Below are 17,290 nucleotides of genomic sequence, written 5' to 3' on the forward strand. Positions count from 1 at the left end.
CAATCAATTGCCAACACAGAATAATTAAAAATTAACTTACTTCCCCAATTAGACATTTGAGATCAGGACAGTGCAGTTTTCTCATGTGTGTTTCCATTTTCCCCAAATAATGCATTCTTTGTGTATTTGTCACACGGTAATTGTTTGTGTCCTTGCAAGTCAGATTTGTTTTTGAGCTAACAGCCCCATCTCTAAATGCCTATCAGAGCCACAAAGGGTATAAATGCAGATTTTCTTTTTTTTTTTTAACAGGCACTTGACAATTTCTAAGATATATAAGAGCTGAGCTTGAGTGGTGATGTGGTGTGCTCCTTTTCTGAAACTCTTTATTTGTTAATCTGTCATTTTCAAAGAGCCTCTCATCCAGTGACTCATATGACTATAACCCACTGGAGATGCCGCAGTCATCATAGATGCCAGAATCCCCACGCAGGATCAGTTGTGAAACATTTTTTGGGAAGATGAAAAAATAAATAAATGAAAGAGCCGGATGAGACAGGAGATACTGCATGATAGTGTTTTGTTCAAACAGTTTTGAAAACCATGGCTGGTAATGCTAAGAGTGTTTTAAAAGTGATTGTCACTGTGTGTAGACACGCCAAGCTCCAAGCTAATATATTATTTAATCCCAGACCAGTAGAAAAGCACAGAAACAATTATTCAATGGGAGAAAGTCATTCCCAAAAAACGATTTCGCCTTATGAACAGCAGTTTTATTCTCTATTCACACGTAGGGTAATAGGCTTCTTGCCAAGGCACCAGAGGATGTTAATTGCCCAAGATTGCATGATTCATGGAGTCAATAGCAAAAGGACAGAAAGATCAAGTGAAGAGATGAAGGGGCACAATGAGGAAACTTATCCGTATTCCTCCCTTTGCTTGAGTCCTCTCCATTTCCAACCGCAAAGTATTTCCCTGACACGGAAATACTGACTTGTATGTAATTATGAGGTTATGCTACCCACAGCAGTCCGTCATTCCAAGTCCCAACACCTGCCATTATTTATTCATTGTTATTCCTCCGCCAGAAATACACTGTAATTAGATATTGATTACATAGTCAATGTGATGAATTAAACAAAATGCCCCCCTAACGTCTTCATTTGCTATACATAGTTGAGACTCTCTTGCATAAATCATGACTTAAATACTAAGTTGAACAGGGTTTTATCTTTTTTCTTCCGTTTTTCACTCATCATTGCCATTGCCATCCACATAGACATACACAGCCAGATCATGGAAGTCACACAAATTACATACAACGTCTCTCCAATGTCCTCTAAATGGGTCTTTGGATGCATTCTCTCTGCTCGTCCATGTCAGCCCTGCCCCATTGTATTTGCTGTTTCCTGATTTTACTGATTTGAGTCATGCTGGACATGTTCGTGTCTCCAGTTGTGTGTGTCAACTACCACGTAGTCCCCCCTCTAGACGGTCTGTTAAGTGCATCACGCAAGGACACATGAATAACTCCTGGTTTCTCTCAATTGCACGCAGTTCGGCCGAATGTGTCATCCCTAGGTGTCGCTAACCGAAAAGAAGGTAGGCATCTAAGATTATGCAACAATTCTGTTTTTTCACAGATTCATTTAACCCCAGTGTTTGCATAGTAATAAAAGAAATGACTCTTTGGTCGCTGAGGGTATTTTGGGGGTAGTATCGTACCCTTTCCCAGCCTTCCTGACAGAACCAAACATTGTCAGTCTGCTTGTCTTGCTCTTGATGACTGCCCAAGAGGAGGCTCGTGTGTTCACGGGGCACTTGTGTTGCAACACATTGCAGGGTCGCTCTTTATCCTCTCGAACACTCAATGTGTGCACTGAACATTTACACATAAACTTTTTAATTAGGTGCAGAGCTTGCAGGGCCACTCAGCTGTGTATTAGCTCTTTAAGATGAAAAGCAGGAGAGGTTGGTTTTATGCAGATGTTGCCCTCATCTCAGTCTAATCCATCATGCCGATGCGATGCGCAGCCACCTCGAAAGCAACTAGCACACAAACACTCAGCTCTGTGTTTCCATGACTGCAGCCAAGCGCACACAGTGTATGTGTCAGGGCCTTATGTCACCAAGGACAATAGCAGAGGCTGGCCCTATTATTTCTTTTTCCCACTGTTTGTTTTATGACCGGAAAAGAATGGAGGGATTGATGTGTTCACTGCTACCCAGTTTCCTTACCCACGCTCCTGTGCACAAATTTATAGGGTGAAAATTCTTGGCTGGCCTCCGCTGAGGTGCAGAGTAGTTTGTCAGGGGATAGTTTCTGTCTAGGGAAACATACACAGAGGCTTGAATTATACAAAGCGCTTGTTAATGAAATGAAGCGTAAAAGAGGGACCATAACATTTGAATTGTTCAGCATCTAAGGCATTTGTAACAGATGCTGCTACATGCAGCCAGCTTCACTTGGCAATGTCACTCCTTATTTCTCAATGCCATCACTCATCATTATTGCGTATGTTTCTTTCTTTTTTTACTGTTCTATTTTTACTAGGCATGATGCTTGGTGTTCTTAATTCTCTGACATTACATGTGTTATGTTTAATTGCAATATCATGTTTTTTTTTGTTTGTTTGTTTCTTCTTTTAATTTGTCTAGTAGCTCCTCAAGTTGCATTGTCCACTGCCCCTTCTGTCCACGTTGCAAACAGCAAGCGAGGTAGGAGCTCTGGAATTCATACATTGCCCCCCCCAGATGACACCTAAGCCCTTTCACTGTATGATGTTTCTGTTTACCTATAAGCCCCCTAACCCTCTGTAGCACTAACCCAGTGCACTCTGTGTCCAAACCTCCGGCTCAGTACTGGACCGATGGCTTTCACTGTACAGGGCACGTTGAGGACTCATTCGTCTATGGAATCGTTTCTAAACACTCTAAAAGTCCCTTGGAATCATTTTACTTTTCAGTGCAAATAAAGAGGGTGTTTGAGACTACAACTATTTTTGGGGTGACGTATTTCCAAGACTTTTTATTCCCCGTCCGTGCATGATTTATGACCTTAGCCTATTTCTAGAAAGGAGAGATTATTTGTCTTCTGAGAGTATGTCTGCGAGAGTGAGGCATCTAATGTGGAGGATCTAAGCTTACACTCAGATAAGACTTGCTGATTTAGGTGAAAGGTAGAGTGAACTGGGCTTACTGTTCCTTCGTGTCCAAGCCTTGTCGGGTTGTTAGTGGCCGGACAGAGAGAACTGACCTCAATACGGATTCTTAATAACCACAATCCCTTGGATGAAAGCCCCATCGGCTAACCCCCCTATTCTGGAGCCGTGAGTGGGCTTTCTGTCCGAGCGGCTGCCAGTGAGGCTTAAGGGTCACATCTGTCTGCACTGTGACACATGGTGTCAGTGGTCACTCAGCGTGGCAGACTGATCCTCCGTCGGTGAGAGCTGAGCCGAGGCTGCACCCTCCTATCCTGCACGCCTTGAGGGCAGGGCTGCCAGTGACTATCATAGACTGTAGCAGAATTTTTGCAGTCCAGCTTCAACTCCATATATCTAATTAAGCATGACATAACTCTGGATAGCAGGCAATAACACACTCTCTCCCAGCTGCAAGTCACCAGAAGCTCACATGCCTGACTGATTACTGTTTGAAGACGGTATCCTCTAAGTTGGGTTGGAGAAAGACAAACCACCCAGCTACTCCATAAATATTTGTCAGGTAAATTAGGGGTTACAGCCATTCATTACAGTGGGTCATGATATTAAGTTCCATCTCATCCTCTCACTTCAAATCAGGTAAACCATGATATTAAGAGCTCAAATACACTATAATGCTCAGAATCCCCCTATACCATTCCCAGTGGTTGAAAGGTCCATTTCATTCATGGTTTGAGCTGCCTCACGCTGTGTGGTGTTCCCGATGTGATCGTGTCTCTGTGCCATCATTTCGGAGCCTCGTGTTGTGGTGTGCTTGAAGTAATGTGACCTCTTCTAACGCCGTGCTTTTTTGTGTGATGTCTTTTTCTACCTCTGGCTGTGTCCATGCCAGACTAATCATGAAAGACCTTACCGCTCATCACTTCCTCAACATCTTCTCCTCCTCCTCCTACCACCACGCGGTGTCTCCATTTTTAACCTCGCATGCCATGGCGCCTCACTCAGACTTTTGCTAACCCCACCGCCGTAGCACTCGCAGCAACAGCAACAATTCCAACACTCCCTATCGCGTCTCTCTGTCCCTCTTCCTTTTCTCTCCTTCTCTTGCCTCCACACTTCTTTCTTTGCAAGACTGCGAATGCTTCGGCCACTCCAACCGATGCAGCTACATCGAGCTGCTAAACACCGTCATTTGCGTGAGCTGTAAGCACAACACTAGGGGCCAGCACTGCCAGCTATGCAAGCTGGGCTACTACCGCAATGCCTCAGCAGAACTGGACGATGAAAATGTGTGCATAGGTCAGTCCCCCATCCGGCCCCCTTCACTGCCACCATGCTTTCACCACAAACACTTTCTTTGCCTCACCCTCCTGTCTTTGACTCCTCACCAGAGAAAGTGTCACCTTTCATCCCTCACCACTTCATCGTCACTACACCTTCCTCTCTCCATCAGTGGTCTTCCTCTTTTGCTTCTTCTGCTTTCACACAATGGTGTTTCAGTGTCAGAATAAGTATTTAACAGAATGCAGGATGGCAGTCACTCAGCTTTACTCAGACACACATTTGGACTCTGTGCTTAAGTGATATTTTGTCTTTCTCTAAGTCGTGGTATTAACACCTGCACACTGATTCAGGGTTAATGCAGTACAGCGTAATTATGCTGCTAAAATATACATTGAGAGAGCACATTGCATTTTTTTTAGCTGCTGCCTACGTTGTATTTCTTTTTGGAGCAATTTGCAGTTGTTTCCAGCTGAGCCAAGTATTGATATGAAGCTATAGCTATCTGATTTTCGCATACAATCCAATGGAAACACCAGAAATTGGGTCAAAATAGCTAAAAAAAAAAAAAAATCTATTAAAGGTAAATTAAAATTTTTTACCATCCTCTCGCTTTGCCACTGTTGTTTAAGTCACAATTTTATTCCAAAATTCCTTCCATGTTAAAGAAATAGAAAGTACAAAGCTGTATTCAGCAGCTAGTTAGCTTAGCTTAGCACAAATACTTTGGATAGAAGGAAACAGCTTGCTCTACTGTGTCTAAGTGTAACCAAAATTGGCTCGTTAAAGAGCTCACTAATTAACATTTGTTTAATGTGAAGCAAAACCAAGCTTTAAAAATGTCTCAGCCTCAGTTTTCCATGTTTATGGAAATTGTATCATTTGGGAATAAAGCATATTAAATATTATTCTTTTGCTTATAGGCCATTCTTTCTTAAAATCTGATACACGTGGAATTGGTCATTAAACTGACAACTAACTCGATACGATCCAACATGATTTCCCTATTTAATTGTAGCTACAATGTCACCTGGTGTTTCGATTATTCTGTTCATGACTTCTATGCAGACATTCTTAAACTGGATCATCTAGGCTGGTTATGTGTAAAAATTGCATTTCACATAGTTCCTACAGCAATGGTTTGGCTCCCTAATGAATTCTTCAGCCAGCACGTGTTGTCCGAATTCACAATGCTCAGCGCCAGGTGCACTTGTGAGTCCTGAGGGGGGAGTCTGACAAGCGACAAGAGTTCTGCGTGAAATGTTGCAGGGGAGTCACACTGCCAGTCAGAGGTGCCACACAAGTGCATATGTCATATACATGAAATGGCCTCAGGAGTAGCAGCTGAAACCCGTCACAAGGCGTTAAGAGTCACCGAGGCGTTGCTGCGTGCCAAACTCGCCGTCACCCTGCCTCTCTCTCACTGACCCCCCAGTTTGTCACTTGCAGTCACCTCTCTCCTCTTGCCTTACCCCTGGATGTCACTCGGGTGCAGCCACGTGCAGCTAGCACAGCCACAGAAGGTGCAATGTGATGGTCAGGGACTGTCAAAATAGGTGTCACTTTGACTGCAGAGTGCTCCAGTTGCTGTGGAAAGTCGGGAGCTCAGTCAAGTGTAGGACACTAGAGACTTGACAGGTTATTTTTTGCAAACCATTTTTTATTAATTGAGCCGAATGACTATTCCTTTCTGTTAAAGAGACATTTAAAGACTATGCTGAAGCTTTGTCATAGGATAACTAAGTATTTACAGTTGTTAGAATTAAAGAACTTATTACAACAATGCCCATTTCAATGTACCGCACCCTCATCCCTCTAAAAACTCCACATTTGCTCTTTATCTCTGTTTCATGCCATCAACCATCTGATACCAGCGCATCGCACTTTCTGTCTTCTCTTTCCATCTTTTTCTATCTCTAACTGTATGAATGACTCAGATTTTATAAGAGCATGTTCAGATAAGCTCACTTTTGTCCATTTGAAATCCAAGCTACTGATAATGCTTTGCATAATTGCTCATTGCACGCTCTGTACTTGTATAGCAGAAAAAATAATTATATTTTAATTACAAATATGTTGTAATGAATATAAAATGATCATGCATCTAGAGCCAGCTTCATTTCTTTCTCATTCTGTCTCCATTACAGTTGAAATGGTAGCATTTTTTTACTGTATGAGTCTTTAAGTCTATTCGCATTTTTTAAGATAATAATCAAACGCCTTGTTGAGCTTTAATAGAGCTCCAGGACTGTGGTCCACGCTGTGAAAAGTCCTAGATGTGTGCCGGGAAGTCAAAGCACCACCCTGTTCTCCAGCCTGTGTGTGTATGTGTGTGTCTTGTTTTTCCAGAGTGTAATTGTAATCCCTTTGGCTCAGTCAGTGATCGCTGTAATGGCACAGGATTTTGTATATGTAAGGAGGGCACAACAGGGCCTAAGTGTCAGGAGTGTCTACCCGGCTATTTGTGGGACGATGGCTGCAAATGTAAGTAGAACCACAACCCTCCCACCACGCAGCTCCAGACTGCTCTCCCCCTCCGCTCTGTCTCTCTGTTCTCTCTCTGATGTCTTTTCTCTGTGTGATTCCTGAGCTTTGGCTGGAAGAATGCGCGGCCCATGCGCAGCTGCCTCGACAAATACAGACCTAACACAAAACACGAGCTAACCCAGTGTACTAAGCCATTTACCTGAACCTGCATTTCACACTTGCTGTGGCTAGCGTAATGTCAGTAGGTGCCCTTTATGGCTCAAACAGAGAACAAAGCAATGGCATGGCAGGATGCATGCTGCTCAGTAACTCAGTTATCCAGCCGTGTCGCACACCAACAACACAACAGCTGAGTCAATATTGTCTGCTTGACAGGCTGCCTGTGATCTGTTTGGGTAGCCATCACTCCCTTGCCAATCCACAACAGGACAATGTCATCCAACACCAACATTTTTTAAAGGAGAATGCAGGTCATTTTGAGTTCCAGCCCATTTATTACTGTCTATCACTTGTATTTTCCCCCGGCCATTTTGCAATGCATGACCTATGTCGTGTTTTGTTGTTGTTTTTTAAATGTCACAAATTTTTCACCGGTTCTTTCGAGACAAACTTCACCAGCAAAACGACATGAAGGCGACAAAAATAAACACTTCAGGATGATGGATTTAACTATTTCATGAAGAACTAAGCCTCTTTGGATCTGCTAATTTATGAATTTTATTTAGTTATTTTGCTTATTGGGGGACTCTCAAAATTTATTGTCTGATCAGATAATAGTTGCTGCTAATTGACACTTTTCATCTTTGTATCAAGTTACTTCAGATTTGTAGACCTTTTCCACGGGGCAGTGGCGTCTATTTGGTAAGGTGTGGTGTTATCATCATGGGGAAAAGTTTTGTCTGCTTTCTGTGAAGTATTTGTCTAATCACAAAACTTGAAATGTTGATCCAATAAGACATTTGTTAATGCAGTGCAAAGGATAAGGGAAGACTTACACATCTTTATTTTTATGCTAGTTAAGCTCCAGATAGGACATCAATGTGGAAAAGCCTGTAAAGGAGCAGTAAGGAGAAAGCTGGAAAGAAACTACATAAAATAAAAATAATCCACACGCTGAAGCTAAAAGTACACGCTTAAAAGTCCTCTGTTTATCCCATTGTGTCACCACAACCATCCCCTCTGACTGGAAGCTGGATTAAAAGTCCTGTGATTGGTTGAAGAAGCTTTTGCGTAGCTTGAAAACGATGCCACATGGAGGCGCAGGAGACCAGTCGCCTCTCAGACAACTATAATTGCAATATGTTGAATGGTTATTAAAGGAATTTGACATCAAATAAATACTGCCTACCCTAGCTTTAATGTCAGCGCAGTATTCAATGTATAATTAAATGTGTGTTGCTGAACAATCTACGGTCTAAATTGGTAATGTCAGGTTTTGATGTTGTCAGGCTCACAGGAACATCTGCTTGTAGTACTGTTCAAGGGAGAATATGTTATGTCAAAGTCAAAAAGACTGAATTTTTCTCTTTCATGGCAGCAGACTCAGTCGACCATAATGCAATGCAGCACGCAACTTTGTTTCATCTGTGGAGCTGCTGTGGAGGTGGATGAGGCTGATTGAAAACCAAAAGAACTAAATTATGACTTTCAAAGTCAACTGTCATTCCAGCTGAATGTTGAGTATATTTAATGGCATGTTTTCAGCAGCTTGACACCACATTGTTAGAAATAACCCTGTTGGATTTAGCTATTGTCAGTCTGCGACATGAGAGTGCTTTAAAGCCTGGTGCATTCCTGTTTGAATTCAGTGATTTGTCAGTGATTTATTTTAGCGGCTCGTGAGAGAAATGGATGTTCATTAAAATGCACTGTTTCTGTTTGGACTAAAATATTCAGTGTGTATTACTTAAATACACACTTTCAACATGCACATCTGTTTCTACACAAAAGGTGGGTATGAAGGCAAACACTGATATGGCCCACATCCCATAGCATCTCAGGATGAATACATGTGCAAATCCGGCATTACAGACAGAAATATTGAGAATGCTGAGCTGTAGAACAGCAGCAATTAAATGTTTACAAGTAACAAGAGAAAGTGGAGGGGGGGGAAAGTGAGAGAAAATATATTTTTGTTGTTATGCAGTGCCAAGTTAAGCAGATGGGAAGTCACATACAGCGCGAGAGAGCACAGAATGGATCAGTAGTTTTATTTGTCAGATTAGTCATGAAGCAGTGATCAGAAAATCAAACAAACAGCACTGAGTGAAGTATTTGTATGTGCTCAAAACTTCTGCATCAGTATGCCTCAAACTTTTCCTCCCCCTACCAGATCTAAGAGCTTTAAGCAATACTGCGACACGTAAAAAGGCTGAGAATCCAGTACTGTGGAAGGATGTATAAAAATACTCAGCTTTGCAACGCAGTTTCACTCTGATATGGTTTTCCATAAAGAATTGTAATTACCTGGTTAAAAATTTTATAAAAACTCCTCCCTCACAGAAAATACAGAATCTATAAATATTAAAATATTTTTCATTTCAGAAGTTTAACTTCTGGGTACAAGATATCTCCTACATAGGACTTTATTGATGCATGTGCAATTCTCATAGAAACCTTCAGCAGATGAGTCTTTTAGTGTTGAACTCTTTGCATACAATGTTCTGTACAGAGAAGGTCAAATGTGCAAGAGAAATAACAAAGAGCAAAACACATTTGTGAGGTTAATTTTAAAATGTGGTGCTTTATGCCTCCTTAGTTATACACGTTTCTGTGTTCTGAGGCTGTAACCGACTTTTCTCAAACTAGTTTTATCATGTAGTGAAACATTTCCCACAATGAAGCATCATTCAACACGATGAGAAAAATACAGAATCCTTACAGCCATAGGGATCCATACAATAGTATTAGGTGTGTTCGTTTTAGTGCAGGTGAAGAGCACATTGTTTTACACTCTGTTGTCCTGACAGTTTTCAATAACGAGGCCTTGACTCCATTGCATTGTGGTCTACTGAGGCCTTGGTGGAGACATCCTTACTCCATTATGGATATTTTTCCCCTTTTTTTGTGGTTATGTTTTAGCATCCAAAAAAATCCTTCACTGCTCTGGCTGTAACTTAAAAAGCCACTTTTTCATGGGAATTAGAAAAATTACCTGAACAACCAATGGTCACAAAAGTGGAGAATACACTCAGCTGAGAATTTGTCATCACATCAGCTGCACAAAATGTTCTACAAAAAATGCTTAAAATGGGAATGACCTGGAACATTCCATGCCCAAGAAGATCTGCCAATGATTCTCCAGCTGGAAAAGTTTGAAAACTTTTCAGTCTTGACCTTACTTTGCATCCCTGCTGCTGCAGTATTTATGTGCATGGACCAGACCCCATCTGCATGCAGACTGAAAAATGCAATTAAAACTTAAATCTCTCGTCAAACACATCACTTTCCCAGTCAGGCTCACCTAGTTCATTGGTCCCCTCTCTAAATATTATCACTCATATCAAAAGCAAACGCAACAAATCTTGTCATTTACTGCCTGTGCCGGCTCTGTTTACATGCGGTAATGCAAAATGGTTAATGTGAGAAATTGAGAGCAGATAAAGGTGCAGAGCTCTAAAAAGAATTCTCACCCCATGTGAGTTTTCACGCAAGCAGACAGTAAAAGGAGAGTTTATGAACCATTATACCCTCCGCTGTTACTTTATGTGCCCTCAGGTGGTCATCCCTTCAAAGTGCTATAGTACCTTTAATCTTACTGACCCTACATCTTTGGCAACAACTTGTTATTGATGCTTCTTTTTAAATAATCAATATTTCTGCTTCATTTTGGACTTTTGCTTAGCTTAATTGGCACCCGATAAAGCACTCTGCCTGCAGGGGTTTGCCATTACCTGAACATTCCTTTGAAATCCACTTAACTGGCGATGCAGTTTGGAGCATCATGCAGCATTTAATGGGATGATTCTTGAAGCAAACATTCACTCGCAATACCTTTATGTACACATAATGCACATCAACTAATAGGAGTCAACATTTTAATCACAGAGGATTCATGCCCTAAACGATTTCTCCCCGTCTTTCCGAAAGAATCAAGCTATTTTCCTTAATTCATATGTTGTCATATTTGACCTTAGCCTATTTTCTGGAAGACGATGAACTACTTCTGAAAGCTATGCTGCTCAAGATAGCTGTTAGCTGTAAGCCATCCCATGCAGCTATTAGTTAACATTTATTTATAACCAACACAGCTGAACTGGATGCTGTACACTTGTTTGCCACTTCAGTCTTATCATTGGGTTGCAGTGGTTGAATTTAACTGGTTACAACTGCCTAAAAACGATTTTTTTAGCTGAAGTTTTGACAAATAAAACCAATTCAATTTGGAAATGACTGATTAAAAAGTGCATCATTGACTGCGTTTACTTTGGCACCAATATCGTAGTTGTGAGGATGATCCTGGTTTGGATGACATTCAGGAGGTGGTGTTAACATGAAGCACAGAGAAATCAGGTTATTTATATCTACATGACACAGATATTATATACATGATAAATACTAGGACCACATTTACTGGTTACTGCATGCTGTTTGTGCAAAAACCTGTGATGTTTACAACAAAAACTGGCAATTTAATCTGGCATTCCTGTAACTGTTAACCTTCATGGAAGCCCACATTGGCTTATTACAAGTTTCACACTATCAAATGCCAGCGTTGCTGTGTGGATTTGGCTTCTTCACCTTATGACCAGCAGTGGGAGACAAGAGTGACGGGGAGCAAACAGTGAACATACACAGCAGTGAATGAGTGGGATAAGGTTGTGCCAATGGAGATACACACTACCGTTGAAAAGTTTGGGGTCACCCAGACAATTCCATGTTTTCCATCAAAGCTCACACTTTTATTCATGTACTAACATAACTGCACAAGGGTTTTCTAATCTTTAATTAGCCTTTCAACACCATTATCTAACACAATGTAGCATTAGACCACAGGAGTGATGGTTGCTGGAAATGTTCCTCTGTACTCCTATGGAGATATTCCATTAAAAATCAGCTGTTTCCAGCTAGAATAGTCATTTACCACATTAACGTCTAGACTGTATTTCTGATTCATTTAATGTTATCTTCATTTTCTTTAAAAAATAAAGACATTTCGAAGTGACCCCTAAATGTTTGAATGGTAGTGTATGTTCTTCATTTGATGAAGGTCCTAAGACAGGAGGAATACCTTTCAGGTAGTTTGTGTTTCTGTTACTTTCACTTGGCTGAAGCATCGCCTGCACAGAGAGTCAGCAGCGGTCAGAAACTAAGATACGATCTATACAAGTAACAGTGTCCTGTTTTCTTTCCAAGTCCTCCAGCTAGCATAACCGAGCTTCTCAAAACTATGTCAAAGGCTCCAGGTTTCTGAAATCGGGATTTGATGTTTACATGTGATACTACAGAAATGGAATGCCTCAAAAACTGGACGATAACAAGGATACTGGAGTTCATGTAAACACAATCATCATCAAAATCTGTCAGCACCCAGGAACATGGACCACTGACTCTCTTTCATTCAACAAGACAGGGTTGTGTTGTCTTTTCAGTGAGGTTTCCCTCCTGAACATAGTTGAAACCAAAGATTATTCACATCAGGTTACATGCTGTCGTCATAAAAATCTATTAGGAATAAATTCTCAGTTATTGTGAGGTGCTGCACGTTGTAAAGCTGCCATCGTCTTATGAAGCCAGCATTGCTTGAGCATTGCTTCCTAGTCTCTCATGCTGTTGGCTGTCACAGCAGCTTGACCTTGAGCTGGGTTTTATTTGGAACTGCTGGCCATACAATGTGGTGTCTTGCAACTCATTTCAAGTATTTTTTGAGAAATTTCGACTACAGGAGGAATACAAACCATTAAGAAATGCATATTAGCATTCTATCACGACATCAAGGAGGAAGAAGATGGACAAGATGAAAGGTCATTGTCTAATTAAAGGAGTCTCTCCTGTGTACTGATCATATCAAGCCCTCACGATTCTTTAATTAATGCTTTTGGCTCTTCCTTGTCATCCTGGAGGAGACAGTCTAATTACCAAGTTCAACTGTTGCTTCTTCATGAGCAGAAAACCAAGAGAACAAAGGCTGGCCATGTTTTGCAGCAGTTGTATGTATTGACTCATTACTGCAGTTTCCTCTGAGTGGTTGAATTGGTCATGAAATTGATATGTCAGCTGGAAAAAAAGGCAAAGATGGAGTTCAGATGTCTTATTTGGATCTAGTTGTGCATGGTAATTGGTGAGCTGTGGCCTGAAGCAAAACTTACTGAGCCAAACAGCAGCTCTCTTTTCTCCAACAAAACAGACGTGGCACAAATAGGATTCACACAGTCAATGTTTCTTAACAAGCCTCCCATCAAAGCCCTATTTGGCTATTCCTGGGAGACAGCATGCATCCAATCCGGAGTATTAGGAGAGAGGCCTTATATTTGTTATTGTGATATTTATGTCCCATAGAGTTCATAGATTGCTCACCACATTGTTTTCCACTCCCATAAAGGACTGAAATGGGCAGAAGTGGCCCCTGTGTTTATCACTGTTTATTTGTCTCTGTTGGTTTATTAGTTTGTGCAGCGCTGCTTTGTTTGCCTCCAGCTTGCTTGACAGCTTGCCTCCGCTGGGAATAGAGTGGCCTCGGTGTCCCAGCTCTAAATATACACCAATTTTCACCTGACGTTCAGTTTGTCTAAAGTCAGTGCTGTTTGGGGAAAGCCGTGCAGGCTTTGAGGAAAGTGTGGATTTCTGTGCTGCAACATGGCTCATTTGATGGAGCTTTAATAAGGTTTGTTATTAGACCGACGGACAGGAGTCTTGTTAGAGACAGAATTGTGTTATAACCGCAGACCATAAAAGCTTTAAAATCCTCACTATTGTCATGGTTAAATGTCAGATGTTGTAATGTTTAACTGCATGTCATATTATTATAGGAGGATGTGAAGTTTTACAGAGCTTACATTTTAAAAAGAATGATGAAAAATCTGCTCACTATAAAAATGTGAACGGTGGCATTAAATTCTTTAAAGGGTGTTAAAACTATGGAGGAAGTGTCACCGGTTTAAATCACAAGTGTGATGGTTTTTTAAAAAGGACCTTTAAAGCAACTATGTGTCAAGTTTTTTGGTATTTTATTAAATGCCACCACTAGGGGGCACCAGAAGCATCTTTTTCTCTTAGTTTTTACATTGCACACATGGTGGCTTTAACGTGTTTGCTTTCTCTTAAGCTTACACTAACATTACTAACTTTATTTGTCCGAATTTTCAAGGATTTAATCACAATGCATGCACTGCTGAGTCTTAGAAATGAATCTAAATTACATGCATTTTATGTGTATGTATCCTAATTTTGCTCCACTACCGAAATGTTTAAGTGCTAGTTCAACATTTTGTTTTCTTGCAAAATTTTTGATGAGACGATTCGTGGACATTTCAGTGCAGTAAACATGCAGATGGAGTAAATTAGCTTAGCATAAAACCCAAAATCAGGGACATTGAAATCAGCATATTTAAATTTCACTGATTAAGATATGCTTTGTTTTTTAGTCCATAGTGAAATGTATAAAATGACATGTTTTCCATGAGGTTGTGTGGTCATTTGTGGTAGTTTTTTGTGTTTTTTCTTGTAAAACAAACTGTAACTTATGGGTAGAGCTACACATGTTATCTAGTCTTAATGCTACGCTAAACTCTCCATCTCCATATTTGCTGCACAGTTAGTAGTCTGGTACTGATCTAGCTTCATCTAACTACAGGCAAGATGCTGAATAAGTATATTTCCTGAAATGTATTCAGTAACAAACTGGAGAAAATGTGGTAACACTTTACTTGAAGAAAAGCTTTTGTGAGTTTCTTAAGTACTACAAGAACATCAAAGAATGTTTAATTTATCTCCAATATTGAATGCATCTCTGTGATTTGATAATGTGCTTTTAATGCTCTTCAAGTAAAGTGTCGCCCAGCTCTTGTGTGTGCGTGTTGGATTCTCACTGCTGTCTCTTTTTACATTGCTCCCACCGCAGCCCGGGTGTGTGACAACGAACTCCTGCGCTGTCAAAATGGCGGGGTGTGTGTCAACAACGTCCGCTGCAACTGTCCTTCAGCCTACACGGGCCTGCTGTGCGAGAAGCCCCGCTGCGAGTCGGAGCTGGGCGGCTGCGGGGGCCCCGATTCGGGCCAGGCCCCCCTGACGCCTCCGTCCACCTCCAGGCTGCTGATGCTGCTGATGCTGGGCTCGGCACTGCTGAGAGAGGCCTCCTGCTGGCCCGCCGTGCTCTAAAGAGACCCATTACCTGGTGGGAGTGACACACTTCCCACCGCCTCCACCTTAACCCTCCCATCCCTTCCTTTCAAATAATCAACACCCATTAAAAAAGAACAACCATGAGCTTTCTGGACTGTAATGTACTGAGCTTCACCGCCGCCAGACTCAATGGACACTCGCGCTGACAATAAAGGGAATGTGCCAGACAAATGAGTGCAAAAAACTTTTCATCTAATTTCAAAGAATATATAGAAATGAAAAAACATATACTTCTAAAAAAGCCAGATATTATTAAAAATATGAGCGTTTGCCTATTAAGAGTAAAATGAGCAAAGAACAGTGAGTCCCCCCCTCCCCCTCTAAGCCATACCAGGTACACGAGCTCCTTCCAGTTTGAGAAGGGATAACTGAAGATGACAGACTTGTTCACTTCCTCTCTTATTGCCACGGCAACAACAGCTGCGACCAATCAGCTCTCGCACGAGCCGACAGTGGCCGCCGATCCCCCCGGGATGCTTTCTGCGAGTTAATGTTGGCTGGACTGACGCCGAAGAAATCTCAAAAAAACAAACTATCCCTGCTGAACGGCAAAGACTGGCCTCAGAAACTAAAGCGTTACACTTCAATGCGACGACAAACAGAAAGAGGTGAAAAAACCCAAGAAGCATTCTTTGCTGTCAGTGCATTGTGGATAGAAGGAAATCTGTCCGGACTGCCACTTTGTGACACTAAACCTTGCCCACGTTGATCCCTCTCGATCTTTCTGTCTCTCCTTCGAGCTCTATCTCATCCTCCCTCCTGTTCATCCCCCTCCTCCCGACCCTCCGATCCCGAGTCCCTCGCCATGCTGCCACTGACCTGTGCTTTCGTGAACGTTACTCTGTAAACCCTTGTTGGTTGAAAGATTCTTTTGTCCGATGTTAGTGATGCACATGTGTAAGAAGCCCCCGTCCCCTCCCCTCCTTTCCCCCTCCTCCAAAAAGATACTCCAGTAAAGCTGTCTGATTCTTTTTCTATCTTAGAGCCACCACGCTCGCTACGATCATGGTCAGAGGATAGTTTTCACCTGAGCAGACGAGAAGTGCATAGAAAACCATCAGTGTATTTGCAAGTTCTTTTCTTGACAGAGCAAACAAAAAAAAAAAGAGTCATGTAGTCCTTTTGTATCTTTGCCGAACTGTGATTGAAAAAAGGCAACCTTTAATGTATCTATTTAAGACATCCAAATACAGAAGCAATTGTTTTTTTTTCTCCGTTTAATTCCATTTCTTTCATTCACTTCTTTTATTTACTACTTTTAGTTGTGCAGTTGATTTTCCTTTGTATTGGCAACGTGCTGGCATCAAAGAATATCAGTTTACATATACAGTATTAATAAAGTGTAATAAAATCCCACCAAAGGACATTATAAATGTTTTGTTCTTGCTTTAACACTTGAGAATTTAAGTGAATAAAAGTTTAAAAATTAAACTGTGTCAGTCATTTGTTGAACTTAGATGTCAAATTGACCTTTTCTGTATCAAGAATCATCCAAATCCAGTATTTGCGTTGTTAACATTTTAATTCGGGGGTGCTAATTTCAAAGGCACGTCCAAAAAAAAGAACTATGTAATTTAGTAACGCATTATATTAAAATTAACGACAGTGTTCAGTTGGTTCGTTTTAAAAATGTATTCAAATGAAGTGCCAGAGTCCCCTGGAGAGTGATTTAATTGGTGCACAGCAGGTCAGTTGAGCGTGAAACAAATGTGACACTGTTCAATTCAGTGAGTGTAGAAAATAACATTTCTAATAATTTAGAAGAAAACTTATTTACTTTGTAGAGGAAATGTAGCTCTATCAGTAAGAATTAAAGCAACACCACGGTGCAGAAATACCCCCTCACAATATAGAGCCGCCATTCAGTACACTCCTTTGTACTGAATGCTGTTTGTGTGTAAAGCACCAAAAGAAAAGAATTTATGACAGATTTCAGAAGGATGAATATGATATTACAGAATTAAAATTATTGTTGCATTAATGTGATCATTACTTAAGTTTTGCAGCTTTTAAAGGCAAGACTGGTTTGAAATACTTCATATTTTGCTGACTAATTTGTGAATCCCCTGTTTATTTTTTCT

At 41.1% G+C, this 17,290-nt stretch overlaps 1 protein-coding gene across 12 annotated transcripts in view; it reads left to right on the forward strand.

Moving 5' to 3' along the window:
• The window catches only part of ntng1a (netrin g1a), a 122,225-nt gene extending 105,585 nt beyond the window's left edge, over positions 1-16,640 (forward strand). For 2 of the 12 annotated variants that reach the window (XM_022220645.2, XM_022220637.2), the window contains exons 6-8: positions 4,233-4,400; positions 6,732-6,866; positions 14,929-16,640. In XM_022220645.2, the coding sequence (XP_022076337.1) occupies positions 4,233-4,400; positions 6,732-6,866; positions 14,929-15,185 (560 nt within the window). In that variant the 3' untranslated portion in view covers positions 15,186-16,640. Of the gene's footprint in view, positions 1-1,497; positions 1,543-2,598; positions 2,659-4,232; positions 4,401-6,731; positions 6,867-14,928 lie in introns of all 12 variants that reach the window. The other 10 variants (XM_051940755.1, XM_051940746.1, XM_051940747.1 and 7 more) reach the window with 10 other exon arrangements.
• The last annotated feature ends 650 nt before the right edge of the window (positions 16,641-17,290 follow it).

This window comes from Acanthochromis polyacanthus, chromosome 20 (genome assembly GCF_021347895.1).
Source record: "Acanthochromis polyacanthus isolate Apoly-LR-REF ecotype Palm Island chromosome 20, KAUST_Apoly_ChrSc, whole genome shotgun sequence".
NCBI classification, from domain to species: domain Eukaryota; kingdom Metazoa; phylum Chordata; class Actinopteri; family Pomacentridae; genus Acanthochromis; species Acanthochromis polyacanthus.